This window comes from Schistocerca gregaria, chromosome 8, assembly GCF_023897955.1.
Source record: "Schistocerca gregaria isolate iqSchGreg1 chromosome 8, iqSchGreg1.2, whole genome shotgun sequence".
In the NCBI taxonomy this organism is placed as follows: domain Eukaryota; kingdom Metazoa; phylum Arthropoda; class Insecta; order Orthoptera; family Acrididae; genus Schistocerca; species Schistocerca gregaria.
This window is the reverse complement of record NC_064927.1, coordinates 158028337-158053068: the sequence shown is the minus strand read 5'-3', so window position 1 is coordinate 158053068 and position 24732 is coordinate 158028337. Positions and strand designations below refer to the sequence as shown.

Here is a 24732-nt window from a genome sequence, read left to right as displayed (position 1 = left end):
CCGGAGCTGCTGCAACAGCTGGTGACGTCCCAGTTGTGGCCGCTGCCAGACTCACTGCCCTCTTTGGTATCGAGAGGCGAGCGAGTGAAGGTACGCATTGGGCTGCTGCACTGATTTCCACATAGTTGTTTATGGGCGGACAATGGATTGATTCTCATCACTGACACTCTGTTGAACCCAGTTTAAGATATGGGTCGGCCACCCTTGTTTGACCCACTAGACAGAGTTAAACGTCTCATTACCCCAATTCCAACAGCAGCGATCCAGCTACTTACAGAAGACTCTCATATCCAACCAGTGGGTTTCGAAACTAGGCTGTTTTCCTGTCTCTCCCGCCGATAAGTTGATCTATAAACAGGATATTAAAGTTGTAAAAGAGATAGACAGACACAAAATCACCGCATTTCAAATATCCGCTTCATTCGTTAAAGAAAATGTTCAGTTGCAGTAGTGTTCACATAAGGAGGTGGATGGTGGGAAGAAGTGCGGTGGCAAGGAGCAGTACACTGCGTCACGCTCCAGCAAATACCGTCACTCCGACACGTCTCTCAGTAGCACCCGAAATGGGATGCGCGTAGAACGTTTAGCATTGATTTTTATGATAACTTCGGTTTGGTGAGGTTACTGAGCCAGTATAGGTTTCACTATGGGTGACGTAAAGAAAGGTACGATAAATAGTGTGTTAAGAAGTAACAGAATAGTATTTCGAACATATAAATCACGCTAGGCACAGTAAGAAACAGAGACTACGGGTGTAGAGCTCACCCCTACATTACCAGTTATCATGGTAGGTAAGCAATATAGCTGGAGTGTGAGTTGTGGAACACTGGCAATGCCACAAAGCATTCTCTGTGCAGGCTGCTTCATGTTACCACCTTCTTACGTGCATCTCACCACAGCTAGTGGCCCCATCACCCTATGCTACACGACCTCGACCTGCAGAGATCGTCTGTGCCGACTCAATCGCAACATTCGCCGTCAAAAACCAGCAAATGGCTAAGGCAGCTCCTAGATACACACACGAAAAGGCACGTGCAAATTCAAAAATGGTTCAAATGGCTCTGAGGACTATGGGACTTAGCTTCTGAGGTCATAAGTCCCCTAGAACTTACAACCACTTAAACCTAACTAACCTAAGGGTATCACACACATCCATGCCCGAGGCAGGATTCGAACCTGCGACCGTAGCGACGCGCGGCTCCAGACTGTAGCGCCTAGAGCCGCTCGGCCACGCCAGCCGTGCACATTCTTTTAGAACTTTGAACAGGGCAAACGACTTTATTAATCACTGAAGATCATTGATTACGATCTCCTGAAACCCACTCCACAGCTTCACTACTGCGTCACAGCACACAACACTTATCTCTTGTACCACGCCACGGCTTGTACCGTTCGCCTTTTAAAACGGCAAGGAGTTTCTGCCGTGACGCATTACTACATCGGACACACACAAGTTGTAACTGTCGGGAGCTTGCATATGGAGGATTATATTGTGTGAACCATGAAGGTAAATTATAGCAAACTCCAATAGATTGTTCCCTAGATAATCAAGTACCTCATCTTTCGCTGTCTCGATGTCTACATTGAATTCCTCCTCAGAAGGCTGCAGCTCGTAACATGTGGTTTAAAGACAGTGAATTTTATAATGACTTTTGGGGCTAATATTACAGTACTACAAGATGTTTCGATGAATTGCCCCTCATTTATTAATTCAGACCAAACGTGATGAAAATGTGTTTTGATAGTCAACCCTAAATGAGAGCCAATCTACACTCATAAATCACGATAATAATTTCAGACACTGATTTTAACACTTCGAGCATCAAAATACTAACAGAAGAGTGCACTGTATGTGTTGCAATGTTTCTTTAGTTGTAAGGTGTCAGGCAAATCCAACACCTTCCATGAAAACCCTGACATAATAAGCAAATCTACTAGTATGTCACATAGGTCCGAATAAATCGTGACATTAAATTAACCAAAGTAATACAAGTAACGAGTGAGCAAATGGAATACCACAGACTAACACAAGAATGCCTAAATGCATGTCGTACCTTCCCACCGTGAGGCAGACGCAGTTCCGAGGGGAGAAACGAGGACAGAAGCCGAGAGCAGAACCGTGTTAAGCTAGAAGGCCCTACGATAAGGGAGGGGCTGGACACCCACGTCGCCAGCTAACCACTAGGGCTCACCACTCGCACGTTTTAGCGTGAGACTTTTTCGCGTCTCAGGTATGTCAAGGACCACCCCCCAGCCCATGTTAAAAGATAGAGCCCTCCAGAAGAACAGTATAGATCTTACGATAACGCTAAAAGGACCACACCAGCTGCAAGTTTTAGCGTGAGACTTTTTAGCGTCTCTGTTACGTTGCAAACTTTAAAAACGTTGCCCCATCACGAAAAATATAACGTTTCTCATTGGATAGACAGAATTTTTGTAGGCGGAGCTTAAGGTTAACATTGAGACCCTGATTGGTTAGATGAAAACATAGCCAGATAGGTTTTTTTAAACAAACTTCGGTAAATTGTAGTAAGGAGAAGTTAAGAGAGTTGGTTCCGAGACGGCGAGCTGGATGGCTGCTGCGCCGGCCGCTGCCGCCCTGACGCTGCTTAAACACCGACAAGGTAATGAACGCACGCGATGCCGCAATTTTGAGCGCATAAGACTTCACTCAGAACTGCAGAAGTCTCATCTGTTACACCCCCTTTTTGCGTAATACTAGTGTCGATCGTTAATTAAAACTCATGGTGTTCACATTTGCCACTTGAAGTAAAAATCTGAAACGCGATAATTTTTCTGTTATATAGTTATTGAGAAGCCACATTAGCCACTGTAATTTACGACAAATTAGATAAGTAATTAAAGATAATTGAGGGTCACTGTAGACCATTTTGATAGTTTGCTCTTCTGTGAAACTTAATTTAAACCTAGATTATAGATGTGATATGGCATAGGTCATCTTTCGATCGATTGTAGAACTTGGAAACCCATTCAGGGAATATTCGTTTTTTTTGTTGGACGCAGTTGGTTTTTACCATCCTGTATTAAAACATTTCCTTTTATCAATAGTGTAATTTATAAACGATGTTTTGTGAGTAGAATAAAATTTCCAATGGTAAACTTAACTGCTTTTTCGACGTTGTTTTACCAGCTAACTAAAAATAGGAAAGCCTTGAACCCTTTCCACTAAATTTAGTTAGTATTAAGATTCTTTTACAGGTAGTGCAGTGGAGCTGACGCTGAGATCATTTAGTATTTGGTTATATCATCGCTAGTCTCACTGAACTCTTCTGAGTTCTACATGTCATGTGTGGTCTGGCGTCTCCTTACCAGCAACAGGTCCCAGGTTCAAACTAGTTAATTCCCTAAAAAACAAGCTCAGAGCGTCGTTGCGCGAAAGTGGTAGGGAGACACGATATAGAACGATCAGCCACCACCATGAATGTTTAGATAGTTAAAACAGATCACTGTTCAGAATAAAACTTTGGGTTATTTTCTTACGTAAAATGTACCAATGCTGATCCACACGTGTTGAAAATCCTGGTGCCATTCCTAGACTGGGCTGAGTTGTCCTAACTGCCTCCCACCTGCTTACACTGGGTGCTCTAATGTGTAAATCTGACAATTATTCATAACACCACATTAATCATTTTGCTAAGCTTTGCAGGTCAGTTTTAATAATTTGAATGGTAGTTCATTTCAACATTAAGTATTAATAGCAGAAATTATACATATGGCGCCGAAACTTCTGGACTAGCAAACCTTTGGTAACCATGGGCTCTCACTGCAAACACTGAGGCGAGCCAAGTGCGAAGTCAGTTCTTTAGCATCAATTTTTCATTTTGCAGACATAATTTTCACAGCAAGCTAGTTGTATGCATCATGTTCTTAGGTACGAGTGCAGGTGTTTATTCATGCTTTCTGGGGGCCTTTCTTTAAATTATTGACTTTTTTCTGCAATCATTGGCCATATTCATGACACAGTTCATATTACTGTTTCATGTCCGCCCCTGAGATTCCTCGGATTATGTTCTTATTACTGTCGTTTTATCAAAGACTTTTGTATCAAATCCAGGCCACTGATTGTTAAAAGCCGATGCTAAATTTATCTGGGGTGGTGCTCAACAAGATTCTTTCGATGTGCTGCGAAAAGCTCTGACGACTGACCCTGTACTTGGTCTGTATGGTGAGAGAGCACCTACATAACTACGCATGCCAGTGGGTATGGGATCGGTGCTTTTATGGTGCAGATTTTGGATGGGAAAAAGAAGGTTTTAGCCTATGCTTCTAGGTCACTTACAAAAGCCGAGAGAAATTACTCAACTACAGAAAGAGAATGTCTTGCTGTCATCTGGACCATGTGCAAATATCGACAGTATCTGTATGGAAGGCCATTCACAGTTGTTACAGACTATCATTCACTTTCCTGGTTGACAGGTCTTAAGGACCCAACAGGCTGACTCGCCAGGTGGGCACTATGTCTTCAAGAGTGTGGCATTACCATAGTGTACAAAAGTGGAAGAAAACACCAAGATGCCGGCTGTCTCTCTATGCAATACAATAAAGACTTTGATGAAGATAGTGACTGTCTCACTACACTCCAGGATCTCTCTATTGAGCAGAAGAAGGACGCCAAGATATCTCAAATTAGACTTGCCTTAAATTCCATGGCCGACCGAAGTGGCCATGCGGTTCTAGGCGCTGCAGTCTGGAACCACGAGACCGCTACGGTCGCAGGTTCCAATACTGCCTCGGGCATGGATGTGTGTGATGTCCTTAGGTTAGTTAGGTTTAACTAGTTCTAAGTTCTAGGGGACTAATGAACTCAGAAGTTGAGTCTCATAGTGCTCAGAGCCATTTGAACCATTTTTAAATTCCATGACACACCTGAGGCCGAACGTTTATGATTTATTAAGACTTGTGATAGGATATGCAAGAGATTTTTCTGGCCTGGTTTATTAAGTAGTGTCCGTCACTATGTGTCGTACTGTCGAGAGTGCCAGAGGAGAAAGACAGTTCCTCAGAAACCACCTGGCCGACTCAGACCAATTCCACCAGCCAAAACGCCTTTCAAGCGTGTTGGGATTGACCTCCCCGACGATTTCCAACGTCTGCTAGAGGCAAAAGATGGGTTATTGTTTGCACTGATTATCTGACACGCTGTGCCATTACAAAAGTCGTGAAAACGGCCGAAGGATTCGAGGTAGCCAAATTCATAGTGAAAGACATTGCATTAAAACACGGTGCCCCAAGGTTGTTAATGACGGATCGAGGGGAAAGATTTTCAATCGAGTCTTGTGGCAGAGATAAACCGTCAGTGCAACATTACTCATCACATGACGACTACCTACCATCCGCAGACAAACGGGCTTGCTGAACGTCTTAACAAAACCTTGGCCGACATGCTATCGTTGTTCATCAATGTTGAGCAGAGAAACTGGGATGAAGTGCTACCTTTCGTGACGTTTGCCTACAACACCGCCAAACAAGACACCACAAGATTTACGCCATTTTTCTTGGTTGCGAAGGGGGGGTATAATAATAAAGAAGAAGTGCGGTTGCAAAGTTCCCACGAAATGTGCATATACAAATGTTGGTTAAAAAATGTTACTGCAAATTTTGGCTCACACGTAAGTCTCAGGAGATGATTTCCACACTTGGTGCATTAGTACACTTGCACACCCGCGCATTTGTTATAGTTTTTGAATAAATTATTCACTCAGACGTAAGTACAGTTTATGCTAGGGAACAAGAATTAGGCGATTATTATACTGAAATCAGTTTTTCACGACACAGTTCAATCACTATTTATGGACGTTGTCCTTTTCTTTCACACAATGAAATTAACACTGGTGAGACGGTTTACAGTTTTGCTTTAATAATAATTTGACTCCGAGCCCCCAATAGCAGTAATGTAGGCTGCTATAAACGAAATTTATTCAAACAATACGAACAGAACCACAAGTCCCACTGTCCTCTTTGTTCTAGCACTTTTGGAGCAAAATCACAGTTCGCCACATGTTCACTTACGATGATGTATACTTCGTAAATCGCACTCACACAAATAATCGTAGAACTTACAGTTCACCAAATATATGCTTTCACACTTGCACTATTAAGCAATACTCTTCGTCGAAATAAATCGGCGCGAAAACGAATTCTCAAGCGACCACATGGGCCACCCTCCAGTGGGGCTTGCTCGCCACCCACCCTCCAAAACGACTGACCAACGACTGACCCCTGGCAAAGATGGCCACTCGCTTATATAGGCTCGGATATCCAACCCCCTGGTTATTTAAGCAGGCTACCATTCTCACCAGTTAAGGTTACAAATTTTGATACATACATCCCTCGACAGAACTAAGTACACCATCGGAACCGCGCTAAAAAGTGCATATTATTCATCATGTTACATTAATTTCTAGGATTATTCTATTGTCCGTAAATCAAATTTTAGTTTTTCCAAAATTTCGCCACTTAGCGCAAATTTGTTTGTTGACATCTGTGCTGCAAAGTTTTAACATAGAACTGCATCTAGCACCGTTTTCACACGTAATCTATAGCGATCTACACATTGTGCTGCTCAAAATCTTCATGTCTATAATAATTAATTAATTATGGGCGATAAATTTTAATAGTAATTTGCAAACAATGAAAACTATTGCAAGTTAAGTGTGTAGTATAACTTAACTAGTTTAAAATACGTGTGATGCCACCCAAAATATTATATAGTGCCGTTCTTTACGTCATGAATTTTATAAACAATTTTCCATCAAACTTTGTTTGTTGCTCTTTACGGGCTTAATTATTTATGACTCTTAACATATGACTACTGCACTCGATCCGCTATGACAAAACGTTTTTAATGACTGCTCGCTCATCCCTGTAAGTTGGTATTTCCTATTTTTTATTAATCTTACAGTATTCGTGATATTAACCGATTTTGAGGTTACTATAACTTTTGCATCTCGTGACTTGAAATAAAGATCGATCTTTCAGAAGGTGCATATTGCTCACCACAATCCACTGCCGCGTCGCTCTTCGCCGTAAGTTACATCGTTTTCGCAATATGCGCGAAAAACCAAACAATGCCCCAAGCTGCGGGTCACGTGGTTGCCCGGGCGCGGTGACCAACCGTTGCAAATCTCGCACGGGCACGCTACGCGCTTCCGCGAATCGCGCGCCGTGTAGCGCGCTCGATCTGCACAAAGCAATCTTTGCATACCAGAAATAATCATTTAGTAACGGGGGTTTGTACCGTCGCATGATGCGTGGGCAAGAGGCGACTACGGCGATGGAGACTGTGTTCACGTTACATCCTGATGACGTAGACGACGAATGCATCGGCCAGTTGTTAACCAGAGACGAGGATGCTCGGCAGTTAGCTCGACTCTGGACGCTGCAGGCTCAAGAAAACGATCACCGAAGGTATGAGGCGAGCCACCGCCCTGTTGTCTACCAGCCTGGTGACCTCGTCTGGATCTTCACTCCCGTTCGGAAGATACGTCTCTCTAAGAAGCTCTTCAGGCGCTACTTTGGACCTTATAAGGTTGTAAAATAGTTGTCTGATGTTACTTATGAAGTTGATATTTCGACTCCGACACAAGACGAAAGGTAAGAGTTACTGTCCACGTCCTTCGAATGAAGCCCCATAAGGACCCTACAACCTATTGTAAATTCGAAGCTCCAGCGACAGGCAACAAGCAGAAAAATGACAAAGAGCGTAGCGGCAAAGGACATTTTAAGAAGATCACCATCAGGGCGAACATCAGTCATTGGGAATCGGAGTATTCAGGACCGATGACTCGTTCCCGGACTAGGAGGACGTAACACCAAGACGTTGTTCTCTTAAGAAGAGAACAATGTCGCAGAGGAAGGTGAGTAGTAGAGGCGCCGTGGTGCAGTGGTTGATACTAGACTGTTGCATGGAATGTCGTGAGTTCAAAACTCACCTGAGCTGTACCATAATAATTTCCATATTCGGCTCGAGTACATTCTAGAAGTATCCACAAATGTCAAGAATCATTCTACTGGAATGTTCTGTAACTGTATATATACCGGACGTGTTCTGGCCGGAGGCAGTTGGCTCTGTGCTTTAATATGTGCAAGTGCTGAATAAACCTTCGTTAAGTGAAGTTACTGTTTGTCATTCATCTAATTACACCTTCTTCTACGTGACAATATGAAGCGATATGTTTTGCTGCTGACCATATATTTCAGTAAGTGAAGATGTGAAAAACGTAAGAAGTACAATGTAACATCATCTGGATTTTGGTTCTCAGTTGGACTAGCTGCTCACAGGCAAGATTGCATATATGCTGAATTTAGTGCGTGTAAAAAACAATTATATGGCAAATACTGTCATATGGTAAACGCTTTTGATGAACGAAAAATGAGCATGTATTAAAAAGTCTGTACACATGAAAATATGTAATAAAGCATTATTGCTTTTTTAAAAGTTACAATGTATGTTGTAAAGGAACTGAAAATATTGTGATTTAATCGCAGAGGTGCTGAAAAATTGTTCCAGTGACACACCAGAGAAATATCTGGTAAACTTTTTATCTTTGAGAGACATAGGAACAATTTCGCCCTTCGTTTTTTATTTCTTGTATGAACGACTACTTTTTGTTGTGATGGGCTGGTGGGATGTCGTACTGTCTAATTACTAGTGTGTGTGTGTGGTAAATGAATGAGTTAAAAGACGCAAGATGTGTTTTATATTATTTTCATCGCACAAAAAGCCTTATTCCCATGCCTATGGAGTATTTATGTTAAGCAGAGAAGGCGAGTTTTAGATGGAACCGAAGATCTTCAAAACGGCGCTGCTCAACAATAGAGGTACGTGATTGTGCTCTCTACTTTCCTTTCGTGGCCGCTAAAATTACTTCCGATTCGTTTTGCCGAGACATTCAGAACCTGCAATCTTCTTTTTCGTATAAAAATACTAGTCCGATGCAAAGGAAATACTCTTAGATTTAAATAATTGCCATTCTTTTACCCAGGCCACGCGGAATGATAGAACGTACGTGCCTCTACTCTGAATGTACGTTCGCAATCTCCGAGTGTGTTACGACGAAATTATTTCACAATGAAAATTTCTCATCAGACCGCAACCACTCGCACGCGAATGTACGTACCCTCTGAATGTATCTAGTCAGTCACGTACGTTGTTCAAAAGCTTTACTTTTAATATTCAGTGGATTACATTTCCGAAATTAATTTTTGTTTATGCTGCAAATCGTACTTCACGCGAAGTATTTATTACGTAAGTTTCAGGCTCAATTTAATAAAAAAAAAGATTCCGAATAATAGAAATAAAGAATAACAATCAAACAAATCAAACCTAAATAAACAGAAAGAGGGAACGTTACAATGTGTAACACCATTCACTCAAGATCACCGTTTTTAAGCTGAAATTTATACCAGAGGAATAGATTGTCCGAGTCTGACCCTGTGGAAAGTGGACTGAAAGTCTTGCTGGCATGCATTTTTTTCTGAATGTGAGTGTACTCCATGGTATTCTCGTCGTTGATGTATATATTTGCTCTTTTCTTCGGTAGTTCAAACATATTGTATAGTTAACTTCCTGGAAGATTAAAACTGTGTGGTGGACCGAGACTCGAAATCGGAACCTTTGCCTTTCACGGACAAGTGCTCTACCATCTGAGCTAACAAAGGACGACTCGCGCCCCCTACTCACAGCTTTACTTCTTCCAGTACCACATCTCCTACCTTCCAAACTTCACAGAAGCTCTCGTGCGGTGCTGCAGAGCTGGTACTCCTGGAAGAAAGGATATTGCGGAGACATGGCTTGCCACAGCCTGGGAGATATTGCCAGGTACTGCCGGAAGTAAAGCTGTAAGGAGAAAGAGCCAGTCGTGCATGGGTAGCTCAGATGGTAAAGCACTTTCCCTCGAAAAGCAAATGCCTCGAGTTCGAGTTTGGTCCAGCACACAGTTTTAGTCTGACAAGAAGTTTCATATCAACGCACACTCCGCTGCAGAGTGAAAATTTCATCCTGGAAATATTGTACAGTAGGCTAGTAACGCTGTCAACGTTTGAGAGCGCGAGAGAATTTAACATTGCAGCTATTTCTTTTTAATTTTGGGATAAGCAGACAGCATCACTTTAACGTCAGCAAATCGTTGGTTAAAAATAAATTAACATTACGCTAAACTGGCTATCTGATGATGACCCTATTAACAGTTAATGGTTTAGAGAGTACCACCACATTCATTCAGTGCTAGTGGCGCAGACGTTGGGATAGCGGAATTTCAAAGACTGCAGTCAGTTCAGTGTGTCCTGATCCAGTGTGTTCTTGATGCTTAGTAAGACTGGGCGCTGAGGGTGAATGGTGGTTAGAAATCTAAATATCTTATGTATAACTTAAACAGTTACAATTTCTGTGAGAAATCACTTTAACCTTCCGGTGGGCGCGCATGTGAAACTCGCACGAGCGGGCTCGTGGAGCACTGAATGCTGCCTCCAGAAAATCGGGTTTTCCGCTCATGTAGCAGCCCTGCTTTCTAAGTAAGGTAGGTAAAATCATTAGAAACAAATGGCTATATGGAACTGAATTATATATTTGGTTCTTGACCATATTACAGCCTTTCAGTGTAATGTACTTTTTCAATGTAAACTAGAAACCGTTCCTCAGTAAACTATAAAATATCAAACGCAAGTAACTAAAGCGAAAATATGTTCCATTATCGGTGATAACATAACCTTTCGAAAGAAAGAATGTATACCTTTTGTATACAGCCAATTTCACAAGATTACCAATCAGACGTATAATAAAATATTACCAGAATTTCACAAGCAAAATAGTAGGTAGCTGCTTGCGCTCATAGCATTATCAGAAAAAACAACATTGAACAAGAGTACAGTAACTGAATAGACCACTACCGGTCTGAACATAATTTGTAGGTTCTTGAGGTTCTCTCTTGAAAATCGAGATAAATGTAAAATATTAGAATGCAGGATTTTCAGACGTATCACAATCTTTGCACGTTGCAATATATCGTGAGTGTTTCTTACAAATAAATTGTTTACCATCATTACGTGTGATAGTTATACGATTGTAATTTTTTCCTACACATAGGTGACATGGTCCATTTCCTTTTGCAGCGTCTGGGGCTGCAATTGGTTGGGGTGGCTCGCGGTGTTTTACAAGAAACAGTAGAATATCTTTTGTAAGTATGTACATCTGAGCCATTATTTTCAAATGAGTCTCTAAAAGTTCGAGCGCTAATCCACTGAGAAAGTCGTGACAGCGTATCGTGTATTCGGGGTTATTTTGGAGAAACGCCACTTGTGAATTTATGCTGGCCAGGTCCAAAAAACTGAGAAAAATCCTTAGACGCCATCCACTTGTTTGCCGTACAGTTGAGTATGCAACCCACATTTTATCGAATGTACCGACACCTCCCTTGGTGGAATTATAATCGGCGTTATGAGATGTTTATCTGTCATTTCATTCGGTCATGCACAGTTGATAGAAGAAGTGCATATTTCCTTGGCTTGGTCTGGATGGAAACAAGTGTTTTATCGTACTGAAATCCATAAAGACATGATCCGAGTTCCCGTGATTTTGAGATAAACTCAGAAGGGATTTCTCTTTTGTTGGCTTTGACAGTACCAATGACAGTCCATCCTTTCTCAAGAAGGATATCAGCTAATGGCACACTAGTGTAGTAACTGTCCATTGTAATGTTTCTGTTGGAACGTTGAATATCTTGAGAAAGACTCTGAACTACATCGAAGTGTTTATCTGATACATCCCTAGGGCCTGACCTCTGCTTTCCACCGTACACCTCGAAATTTGATGTATAATATGTCTTAATGTCACATATTGCATAATATTTCAGTCCATATTTGGCTGGTTTGCTAGGCATATATTGGACAAAACCACATCTACCTCTAAATGCGAAAAGCATCTCGTCAGTTGTTGTGAATTCACCATGCCTGTAATTATTCCTACATTTGGCCAGAAACCTGTCATAAATATCGTGGACGGGTGCGAGCCTGCCAGTCTTTTCTCTCGCCACTCTTGTACAAAGATAACCAAACCTCATTGATCGAAGTAAGAATAGGAAGCGCTTCTAATTGCATGTCGCCCTTGTGATCATCATACCTGTTCCATCATTTTTCCATTGCTCTCTGGAGTTCGCACGATTCCCATGCTTCACTCCAACTAGGAATAAAAGTCCCAAAATACCCATAGCCTCATCCCGTGTAGTGTCCTTGCCGTCCCGATCCCTGGAGTCCTTTACTTCGTTCCTTTTGTTCGCACTAAACGTGCTAGTACAGTCTACAATTGTATTAATAATGTCAAGGCCTATATATTTGAGAAATGCATCAATGGGTCTCGGAGTATCCCTGCAAATTCGCTTTAGGCTGGGAAAAATTTTGATGATATTTTTCGCTAGTACTTTTGAAGAAGCTTTTACTGGGGGTTTGCTGCACCAAATACACTCCTGGAAATGGAAAAAAGAACACATTGACACCGGTGTGTCAGACCCACCATACTTGCTCCAGACACTGAGAGAGGGCTGTACAAGCAATGATCACACGCACGGCACAGCGGACACACCAGGAACCGCGGTGTTGGCCGTCGAATGGCGCTAGCTGCACAGCATTTGTGCACCGCCGCCGTCAGTGTCAGCCAGTTTGCCGTGGCATACGGAGCTCCATCGCAGTCTTTAACACTGGTAGCATGCCGCGGCAGCGTGGACTTGAACCGTATGTGCAGTTGACGGACTTTGAGCGAGGGCGTATAGTGGGCATGCGGGAGGCCGGGTGGACGTACCGCCAAATTGCTCAACACGTGGGGCGTGAGGTCTCCACAGTACATCGATGTCGTCGCCAGTGGTCGGCGGAAGGTGCACGTGCCCGTCGACCTGGAACCGGACCGCAGCGACGCACGGATGCACGCCAAGACCGTAGGATCCTACGCAGTGCCGTTGGGGACCCCACCGCCACTTCCCAGCAAATTAGGGACACTGTTGCTCCTGGGGTATCGGCGAGGACCATTCGCAACCGTCTCCATGAAGCTGGGCTACGGTCCCGCACACCGTTAGGCCGTCTTCCGCTCACGCCCCAACATCGTGCAGCCCGCCTCCAGTGGTGTCGCGACAGGCGTGAATGGAGGGACGAATGGAGACGTGTAGTCTTCAGCGATGAGAGTCGCTTCTGCCTTGGTGGCAATGATGGTCGTATGCTTGTTTGGCGCCGTGTAGGTGAGCGCCACAATCAGGACTGCATACGACCGAGGCACACAGGGCCAACACCCGGCATCATGGTGTGGGGAGCGGTCTCCTACACTGGCCGTGCACCTCTGGTAATCGTCGAGGGGACACTGAATAGTGCACGGTACATCCAAACCGTCATCGAACCCATCGTTCTACCGTTCCTAGACCGGCAAGGGAACTTGCTGTTCCAACAGGACAATGCACGTCCGCATGTATCCCGTGCCACCCAACGTGCTCTAGAAGGTGTAAGTCAACTACCCTGGCCAGCAAGATCTCCGGATCTGTCCCCCATTGAGCATGTTTGGGACTGGATGAAGCGTCGTCTCACGCGGTCTGCACGTCCAGCACGAACGCTGGTCCAACTGAGGCGCCAGGTGGAAATGGCATGGCAAGCCGTTCAACAGGACTACATCCAGCATCTCTACGATCGTCTCCATGGGAGAATAGCAGCCTGCTTTGCTGCGAAAGGTGGATATACACTGTACTAGTGCCGACATTGTGCATGCTCTGTTGCCTGTGTCTATGTGCCTGCGGTTCTGTCAGTGTGATCATGTGATGTATTTGACCACAGGAATGTGTCAATAAAGTTTCCCCTTCCTGGGACAATGAATTCACGGTGTTCTTATTTCAATTTCCAGGAGTGTAGTTTCCTTGTCTTTTGCGTTGAAAAAAAAAATCCTCACCAATATTATCAATCTCCATTTCATCTGCTTTCTCTTCAGAAACTTTCGAATCGCTGTCATGCTCATTTACTTTCACGACCTCTTCTTCATCCTCAACATCTGAGCTGCCTATGTCTTCTTCAGTATTCTGTATTCTTGAACCCGCCTCTTCTCGTGAGCTCTAACTGCTCAATAAGTCACCTGATCTCCCAACGGAAGTGCCACGTTTCGCCCTCGGTACAACATACGACGGCGAAGGCAAACAGACTTAGATAGGTAAATATAAATAGTGGGTGCAATTATCATAAGATAGATAGGTAGTAGATATACATATTTGCATTACACTGGTGACATGAATGTGACAGTATATGTATAGATGAAATAGCTAACCCATCATATTGTATGTTGCTTGCATGAAAAACCTTGATCTACGTACATATTTCTACTAAATAATTCATGGTAAAAATGTTGTACAACAAGAAAGCCAAAGCCTCTTACAAAACAATAACCCCTCACCAGTATTCGAAAAGCCGGCCGGAGTGGCCGAGCGGTTCTAGGTGCTTCAGTCTGGAACTGCGCAACCGCTACGGTCGCAGGTTCGAATCCTGCCTCGGGCATGGATGTGTGTGATGTCCTTAGGTTAGTTAGGTTTAAGTAGTTCTCAGTTCTAGGGCACCGATGACCTCCCATAGTGCTCAGAGCCAATATAAGAAAAGCAAATTTACATAGATGAGCGGGCGCATGCTGCACGGAGAGTTGCCGCAGTGGGATACTCGAGTTCGACTTTGGCTAGTGACTACTACAAGGAAGAAAAACGACATCTGGCGCATGGATTGTGTTAACGGTGAAGCCAATTGCAGGTACAGTATGTCCCTACACGACTCAAATACCTTTACTACCAGCCCAGCGGAGGGTAAAAATGCATGCGCAGTAGGTTGCATTCTGTTTATAGGAAGGATGGTTAGAATTCATTTCCATCACACTAAGACATACCTATAGGATAAATAAGCCTCAGTTAAAGAATAAATTGTCACTTTTATGCATGTCGTAGCGAGGATGGATGGTTAGAATTCATTTCCATCACACTAAGACATACCTATAGGATAAATAAGCGTCAGTTAAAGAATAAACTGTCACTTTGACGCATGTCGTAGCGAGCCTTGACGACAGTTCCGTAGTAATACGTTCGGAGGGGGTAGAACCGACACAACAACACCCATAAACAATATTAGTTCACTTGAGTAAAACGCTTTAATATGTAATACTTATCTTGGGTGCAATCCGTGTCCACGTGAATGACAATATACACTAACTTGACAAAAGTTAAGGAATAGTACATTTACAGATGGCGGTGTATCGTGTACACAAGGCATAAAACGGCAGTGCATTGCCGTAGCTGTACTCAAATGATTGATGTGAAAATGTTTCTGACGTGATTATGGTTGCACGACGAGAATTAATAGACTTTGAACGCGAAAAGGTAGTTGCAAATAGACGAATGGAACATTCCATTTCGAAAACCGTTACTGAATTGAATATCCCCATTGCAACAGTGCATCACATTTCAAGCATTATTTTTCACCATGGATCACCCAATGGCCGACAGCCTCTCTTAACTACGGAGATCAGCGGTATTTGAGTATAGTTGTCAGTGTTAACAGAGTCGGCCCCAGTAGCTGAGTGGTCAGTGCGACGGAATGTCATGAAAAGGGGCCCGGGTTCATTTCCGGCTGGATCGAAGATTTTTTTCGCTCAGGGACTGTGTGTTGCGTTGTCCTAATCATCATCATCTCGTCCTCATCGACACGCAAGTTGCCGAAGTGGCATCAACTCAAAAGACTTGAACCAGGCGAACGGTCTACCCGACGGGAGGTCCTAGCCACACGACATTTTATTTCCGTGTTAACAGACAAGCAATAATGCGTGAAATAACCACAGAAATCAATGTGAGGTGTACGACAAACGTCTGCGTTAGAATAGTGCTGCGAAATTTGGCGTTTATGGGCTATGGCAGCAGACGACCGACGCGAGTGCCTTTGCTAACATCGCCTGCAACGTCTCTGCTGGGCTCGTGACCATATCGACTGGCTCCTTGACGTCTGGAGAACCGAAGTTTGGTCAGATGAGTCCCGACTTTTGCTGGTAAGTGCTGATGCTATGTTTCCAGTGTGATCACAGACCCCAAGAAGCTATGGACCCAAGTTGTCAACAAGCTACTGTGCAAGCTGGTGATGTCTCCATAATGATGTGGGCAGAGTTTACATGGAATGGATTGGGTCCTCTGGTCCAGCTGAACCGATCATTGACTGGAAATGGTTATATTCGGCTACCTGATTTGCAGCCAATCATGGACTTCGTGTTTCCAAACACCGATGGAATTTTTTTGGATGAGAATGTGATATGTTACTGGGCCACGATTACTCGCAATATTGTCGTGTCCTGACATAGGTGGTAGAGGGAGAAAAGGGGTTACTGGTCAGTCTGCGCTCCAGAGCGGTACAGAGCAGAAGGTAGAAAGACAATACACAGTGAAGGCATTTAATTGTTTTCTTATATCTGAGCCAACACTAGTACAGGCATTTTCTAGAAATGCAGGTGGTGAGACTTGGCAGGGAACTCGTTATGGAGACTCTTGGACAAACAGGGTTTATTCCATACAGGACTAACTAACACACTGGAGGCTAGTTCTAGGGTTAGAAAAAACATGAATAACACTGTTACAACAGAAGACAGTGCAAAAGTCCCAGAAGTGATTGCTAACCAGAGTAGCAAACACTAGCAGCATTTTAAGGCAACAACTTAGTTGCAAAACAAAACATACTGAATGTGACACTGTTCACTGAGGGATTCCCAAGTGAGAGAGCAGACTTACGCAGAGCTGGACTGAGGCTGGAGTCGAAGAACGCAGATTCGGCGCCCAGATCGTCTGACTGAGAACTACGCCAAAATGCAGAATCAAGGGGTTTTAAAGAGTCACGTGGGGCACTGTTTTTCCCACTTAATGCCACCCAGCAAATCCTGCAGGTCTCTTGCAGGTGCCTGCCAATCACAGTTTAGTTTGGTTCCCTCTACTACTCCTAAGGCGGGGATAATAATGCAGTTGTACGAAGTCCGTATTTGGTATCAACACTGTTCAGCTGAAAGCTAAACGTAACTGCTCTCCCAAATAAGGCTTGCAACATTATTGTTGTAAGTAATTTAGCTCTGCCCCTCGGGCTCCCCGGAGTAGGGGCTGCTAGGTCAACAATTTTTGGCGTTTTCGCTCTCTTTCTAACTCTTGTGAGCCTACTGACGTTGCTGTTCTCAGGGCTCGTATCAAGCTGGCTTTATACACTAATACGTGCCTGTTGGTTACGAAATTCTAAGGTGGCAACCTACCTCAGCGTCTAGACGATATATGAAGTTACATGTTAATTCCTTGAAGAGTAACTAGCGCCCTGGGATCGCGACTGGGGGCGTCTGCATTTTCGCAAGGCTCTCCCCTTACAGTTTACTTCATGTAACAACATCTCTCCTAGCTTCGGCTACCCTCAGCATCGTCTCTGCTTCAGCACCTTGGAGCGCCTGTCCTTTCTCACAGCTTCAAGATAACACTACAGTAGCAAGGAATAATCAATATATTACAATATGTTTGAAGAAGGTTATGTACATTCGAATGATTTGGTCACGTATCGATCATTTACGGCACATAATCGAGGCTGGCCGTTGTGGCCGAGCGGTTCTAGGCGCTTCAGTCCGGAACCGCGCTGCAGCTGCAGTCACAGGTTCGAATCCTGCCTCGGGCATGGATGTGTGTGATGTCCTTCGGTTAGTTAGGTTTAATTAGTTCTAAGTTCTAGGGGACTGATGACCTCAGATGTTAAGTCCCATAGTGCTCAGAGCCATTTGAACCATTTGTTAAGTCCCATAGTGCTTAGAGCCATTTGAACCATTTTTGAATATAATCGAGAGGTCAGTTGGTGCACAAAATCCTGCACTGACAACACTTTCGCAATTATGGACGGCTGTAGAGTCAGCATGATTCAACATGCAGGTCTTTCAATGACTTGTTCAGTGCATGCCACGTCGAGTTGCTGCAGTACGTCGGACGACAGTAGGAGGTATCCCATGACTTTTGTCACCTCAATATACGTCCGCAGCTCGTGGTCTAATGGCTAGCGTTTCTGCCTCGGGACCAAGAAGTCATATCTTCGATTCCCGGCCTGGTTGGGGATTTACTCTGCCCGGGGACTGGGTGTCTGTGATGTCCTCATCATTTCATCATCGTCATCATCATCATCATTCGTGAGTTTGGACTGTGTATAAACTGGACTTTGTAAAAATTGGGACTTTGTATGGGTACTCATCACCTCGCTGTCGAGCGCTACGCAAACCAACACCATCATCTCCTCAGTGTACAATGTGCTATTGCAGTGCAAATCGACCTTGTAAAATATCAAATATTGCCATAAAATAACGAGGCCAATAAGGTCAATACTTTGTTTACTCAGCAGCTTACTTGCTTCTTTGGAAATATAAATTTAAATTTTATACAAAGAAGTCAAGCTTTTGACAATGTTGACTGGAATATTGTCTTTCAAATTCTAAAGGAGTAAAATACAGGGAGCAAAAGGCTATTTACAATTTGTACAGAAACCAGATGGCAGTTATAAGAGTAGAGGGGCATGAAAGGGAAGCAGTGGTTGGGGAGGGAGTGAGACAGGATTGTAGCCTATCCCCGATGTTTTTCAATCTGTATATTTAGCAAGCACTAAAGGAAACAAAAGAAAAATTCGGAGTAGGTATTAAAATCCATAGAGAAGAAATAAAAACTTTGAGATTCGCCGATGACATTGTAATTCTGTCAGAGACAGCAAAGGACGTGGAAGAGCAGTTGAATGGAATGGACAGTGTCTTGAAAGGAGGATATAAAATGAACACCAACAAAAGCAAAACGAGGATAATTGAATGTAGTCGAATTAAGTCGGGTGATGTTGAGGGTATTAGATTAGGAAATGAGATACTTAAAAAAGTAAAGGAGTTTTGCTATTAGGGGAGCAAAGTAACTGATGAAGGTCGAAGTAGAGAGGTTATAAAATATTGACTGGCAATAGCAAGGAAAGCGTTTCTGAAGAAGAGAAATGTGTTAACATCGAGTATAGATTTAAGTGTCAGAAAGTCGTTTCTGAAAGTAATTGTATGGGGTGTAGCCATGTATGGAAGTGAAACATGGACGATAAATAGTTTGGACAAGAAGAGAATAGAAGCTTTCGAAATGTGGTGCTACAGAAGAATGCTGATGATTAGATGGGTAGGTGACATAACTAATGAGGAGGTACTGAATGGAACTGGGGAGAAGAGGAGCTTGTGGCACAACTTGACCAGAAGAAGGGTCCGGTTGGTAGGACATGTTCTGAGGCGTCAAGGGATCACAAATTTAGCATCGGAGGGCAGCGTGGAGGGTAAAATTCGTAGAGGGAGACCAAGAGATGAATACACTAAGCAGATTCAGAAGGATGTAGGTTGCAGTAAGTACTTGGAGATGAAGAAGCTTGCACAGGATAGAGTAGCATGGACAGCTGCATCAAACCAGTCTCAGGACTGAAGACCACAACAACAAACAACAAAGAAGTCTTATGGTTCCTTCAGATGCGTTAGGTAGACATGTAAGCTAGCCAGTTGACTCTACCAGCTGTTTTACTTACTTTTTTGAGGGTATAAGTTAACCGTTATTATTATTAAACGACAGAATGCCCCCTGTCTGTTCTCTCTAATAATTTCTTTTCGATTGTACACCATCAAAGAGTTTAACGTAATTTTCATTCTTGTTTCATTCCCACAATTATATGACAGACGCAAGCCACATGAGAGTTTAATGCTAATGAGGTCCCATACTCCAAGGAGCATATTAGGCAAGGTCCTAGTGAAGGTGGTTTGTCGTTCCCTTCCTTAGACCGTAATGGGGATGAATGACGATGATGAAGACGACATAACAACACCCATTCATCTCAGGAAAAATCCCTGACCCCGCCGGGAATCGAATCCAGGACCGTGTGCACGCGAAGTGAGAACGCTACCGCAAGACCACGAGCTGCGGACAGAGTATAATAAATATGCAACAGTTATTTATGTCCGCCTCCTTCGTACGATGTAGGAAAAGGTAAATTTCTTCGTTTCGGCCATAGACGGGCCAACCGAGCAGACCGACTGCCGTGTTTATCCTGTGACACATGGGATGCGGTATGGAGGGGCATGTGGTCAGCACACCGCTCGCACGGTCGAAGTAGAGTTTCTTGACCTTGAAACTGCTACCAATCGGTCGAACAACTCCTGTTGGGCTCTTGAGACTGAGTGCACCCCATTCCAGTTCTCCCGGCAAGGATAAGTCCCTGGCAGTATCGGGAGTCGAAACAGGGTTCCTCGAATGACAGTCAGTCGCTCTGACCATCCAGCTATGGAGGCGGTCTTCTTCCTTTGTACGAGACGCTGAAAACATTCGCTTATCGGAGCACAGGTTCACATATTCTTCAGTATTTGAACCATTTTTACAGGTGTGCTCCATCCAAAAGTTCGTCATGTCAGAAATTTAAAAAAACTTATTACGTTCCAGCCTCTTCCTCTCTATACGCCACACTTTATCCTTTATTACCCGACGTCATTCCCACGCTGAGGGCACACAAAAAATGGCTTGTCTAAAAGTATCGATCTAAAAGACACTTTACTAACCATATCTCGAAGACTACTGAAGATTTACTCTGGAGGCAGCCCCTTGCCATGTTTCAGACATGCAAAACGTGTGTTCCTGCGCTGTGAAACAGAAACTAGTAAAACTGGAGTATGATGTTAAATATCGCAACGAAATAATAGTTCCAAGTCAGTAAATCTATTGTTAACTCACCCATCCACTTTCTTCACTTTCTTCCCCGGAAGTCTTCATTTAAATGCTGCTAACATTTTTACCTCTTCCCAGTATCACATCAAGCCATAGGCAGAGTGATTCAATTTTTTTCATCGTCATCACATTTCTTTTTCTTCTTTTGATGTCACATGAAAATGACGTAGCGGTAGGTATACAAGTGCTCAAGCAAGCTCCACATCGGTAGAAAAATGCATCAAGACGAAAGAATATAAATGTATCTGTAAATCGCGAAACTATATTGTTTTATTATTTTATTTTGTACGACACAGTCATAAGAGCATTTGACTGTATTATAAAAAATAGAATTAAAAAAATTCTAATAAAAAAATAAGAGAACGTAGGCACATTCTTAACCTCTGTAGACAGCACGTCACTTTTTCCTAAATCACGAAACTGAATGGTTCAGCCCACAGCACAGTAGAGGAGGAAGCGTAATATCACACAGGGCGCCAACTAGTCGTTGAAAAATAATCAGGTCACCTTGCGTAATATTTATCTCTTAGAGCTAAACGTTCGCTTTAATCGAGGCTATGTCGTTTGAGGCAGTGCCGGCTGCCTGACGAAACTCTCACGCCATTTTTTATTGACTCTGTACCTGTAGTTGGTGCAACGCGTTCCGTATTCCGAGTGTCGAAGACTGAACAAACAATAACAACAGCCGTTCTTTCACAGTACATGATTAGAAACGCACGAAAGACTGGGAGCAGCAGCAATTCGTGTCTGACGTCTTCGCAGTGGAAACAAGCGGCAGTGTTTTGCAATGCGTCGGGGACATCTGACATCGAAGCCGTGCATAATGAACACGACATGGCGACAATTCCTAGAGGACTGTTTCCAATCTGTCACACTTTTTCATCGGCGACAATCTGATGTAATTTTTTTATGTTCTGGGGGAGGGAAGAGAAGGGAGTAGGAGGAAGATAAGTGGCATTCTCGAAAACAGACTGTTTGAAGGGACAAGCTGTTTTAACGAGAGGTGGTGTCACGCAATCGTTGGTGGTTTTGTGTCGTAATGTGAAAAGCGGTTCCTTTTTAACGGCTCACAGCGTCGCCTTATCCCGTAGCTTCTACGCTGGATCTCGTGGTAACGATAGTTAGAAAACCGCTGCTGGAAGTATTTGCAAGCAAGGTGTGCAGGTAAGTGTAGTTACTCCACTGTCAGGCGCGATGAGTCATAATCACTTAAAGCAAAATTTCCGAGGAAATTTTCGTAAAAATCAGGAAACGTACCTTTATCAACTTCCACCGTGTCATTCAAAACAGTCACCTCGCACTTGCATACAACATTCCAGCGACTTTCAATTGCCGGAAGCAATGCCGGAAGTCTGCTGGCTGAATCGTGTTCAAAATTAATTGCGGTTCCTCTTGAATCTCTTCTCAAGTTCTGTTTCATTTTCGAGGAGGGGAAGAAATCGTAAAGGCGTGAGTCCTCTTGAATCTCTTCTCCTGTTTCATTTTCGACAAGGGTAAGAAATCGTAAAGGCGTGAGTCCTCTTGAATCTCTTCTCAAGTTCTGTTTCATTTTCGACAAGGGGAAGAAATCTTAATGGCGTGAGTAGGGTGAGTAGCGGACAAGTGTCATTTAGTTTTTTACTATGGAACAATGAGCGAGATGCGTGGAGGTGCTTTGTCATGATGCAGCAACCAGTCCTTTTTTTCCATCTATCAGGCCATTCGTGTCTAACATCTTCCCTCAGTCTTCTCAAAACTTTGCAGCAGAACTTCCCTCACTGAAGAAGTACTTTTGGACAATTCCTTGGTATTAAAGAAATTCTTTACCCTTAACTTGACGTTACTGTTAATTTGGCGACCTTTTTGGGTCACAGAGAGGATGGAGTCTTCCAGAGTGAAAAATTGCTGTCTTGTTTCAGGATCGTAATCATACACCCACGATTCATTGGTACTTATAACCCTGGATGGGAAATTTAGATAATCTTGAACTGTTGTTTACAGTTCAGTGCGCTCATGAACCCGTCGCTTTGCCTTCAAGAGACGAGGAACGAACTTAGCTGCAATTCGTCTCGTGTGCAGTTCATCAGGTAAAATGCGTTGACATGTCCCGTGTGAAATTCCAACGATTTCACAAACATCATGGATTGCCTGCTCCCTTCTGCTTTGTGGATCACTTCAGGCACTTTCGCGATCGTTTCCGGAGTTGTGCATGGTGAGACTTGAGTGTTTGTCGCCATCCACAGACTGCCGGCCGTCTTTAAACAGCTTAACCCACTCAAATGTTCCTGCTTGTTTCAAAGCTTCCTCTCTAAAAGTCTCCCATATCATGTGATGTGTTTCAGCTGCAGTTTTCGAAGCTTAAAAAGTACTTAATTCAGGTCCTTTGTTTCCTCAAGTCAGCCATTTCGAATTTGGAATACACAGTAGAACTCGGTTTAAAGAAATTGTCAAGAAGCCTCAGACCAAAGCACTCACAGTGATGTGGCAGCTGAAAGACACAACTAGAGGTGAAAATATTTTTTGTTGATTGTGTTCCACACTTTAGACAAATAGTAGAAATGACATGACTCAAATTCTCCCAGACCCTTTAGCTACGATTGTGCACATTAACTTTTACTGTGTCTTAGCTTCCATAGAAGTATTTTTTCCCAATGGAAACCTGAGGTACACATTTGTGAATGTTCAAGCATGTCATCATACGCAAGAGCTGCCAACTGTTGGCCATCACTACTAAAATATCAGCAAGTCAATGTATCAGTGCTCAACAGCTCTTGAGCACCAGAATACAAGGATGTGGTTGGTTCGCTATATTCCACTGTATAACTCAATATTGTTATTGTTATTTTGCGCAGTAATCATTAAATGATCATTTTACTATTCATTACTATAGAGAAAATTTTTCTTCCTCCAGAAAAAAATCAGGCCTGAAAGGTTAAGCTGCTGTTCAGTTTATTCATTATATTCCATGTAGTGCGTCCTGTTTCATTCGAAGATCATTATCCAGCACAGATTTTTGGTAGTAATTGACACTTCCTACATCTATTTATCCTTGACAAAGCATTATTTGAAGAATGGAAATGTCAAACGATCTTCGTACCAACTCTCACATTTGTCAGTAGAATCGAAAATAATCTCCCTTTACTACAGTCGACATAATAGTCGTGAGAGAACAGCAAGTGTACTGATATTAAAAAAAAAATCTAAATGTTTATTTCTAAACCTCCGTTGCACAGTTTCTAATACATAACGAGATTCATCCCCCTTGCTCATCTTCAGATTTTCGTAGTTGCTTCGGCAACCTGTCGTTTCTGTGTCAGAACCACACATCAAGACGCTATGAAGATGATCCAGGAAGATGTATTCAAAACTCTGCAAATGAGACTGGAAAAATAAATGATTTATTTTATTTTAAGTGTATCTCTTTTTGACAAAAATTTTTTTGTATGAACAAATCGAAAGGGTATTGTGACACCACAGAATTATGCTCCTCACGTCCGCCCCGTTAGCTGAATGGTCAGCGCGTTGGATTGTCAGACATGGGGTATCCTTCTGTCCAGGGGGTTGGCTCAGTCTTAGGTGCAGCGTGGGTGAAGATCTTCCGGCTGCTGGCTGTAAGGGAACTGCTACCCGCTTGCTTGCTAGCCTCTTTGCTCGTCTGACTTTTAGCGTGGCAGAATGATGTTTGACTATGTGTCCGTAATCTGTTATGCCCTAAATTGTCTGGTGCTAGTAGTGCTAGTGTTTGTTTTGAATACAGTCCAGAGACATGTAGCGCTATTTTCATTGTTTTCTACAAGAAGTGGTTAGCAATCACAGTTTAGTCAATAATCAGCCGCCTTTAGTGAATTAGCAGTCTAGTTAAAAGTTGATTAAGTCTCTTCAGTAAATTGATTCCTTAGGATGGATAGGACGTGTAACTGCTGTGTACGGACGCAGGAGGAGCTGGCCACTCTTCGCGAACAGCTGA

The 24732-nt window shown here is 43.2% G+C and overlaps 1 protein-coding gene across 1 annotated transcript in view; it reads left to right on the top strand.

Moving 5' to 3' along the window:
- Positions 1-24301: 24301 nt before the first annotated feature.
- Positions 24302-24732, top strand: part of LOC126285088 (uncharacterized) — a 72792-nt gene continuing 72361 nt past the window's right edge. Inside the window, 1 exon segment of the mRNA XM_049984413.1 lies at positions 24302-24376. Within this exon segment, the coding sequence (XP_049840370.1) occupies positions 24302-24376 (75 nt within the window).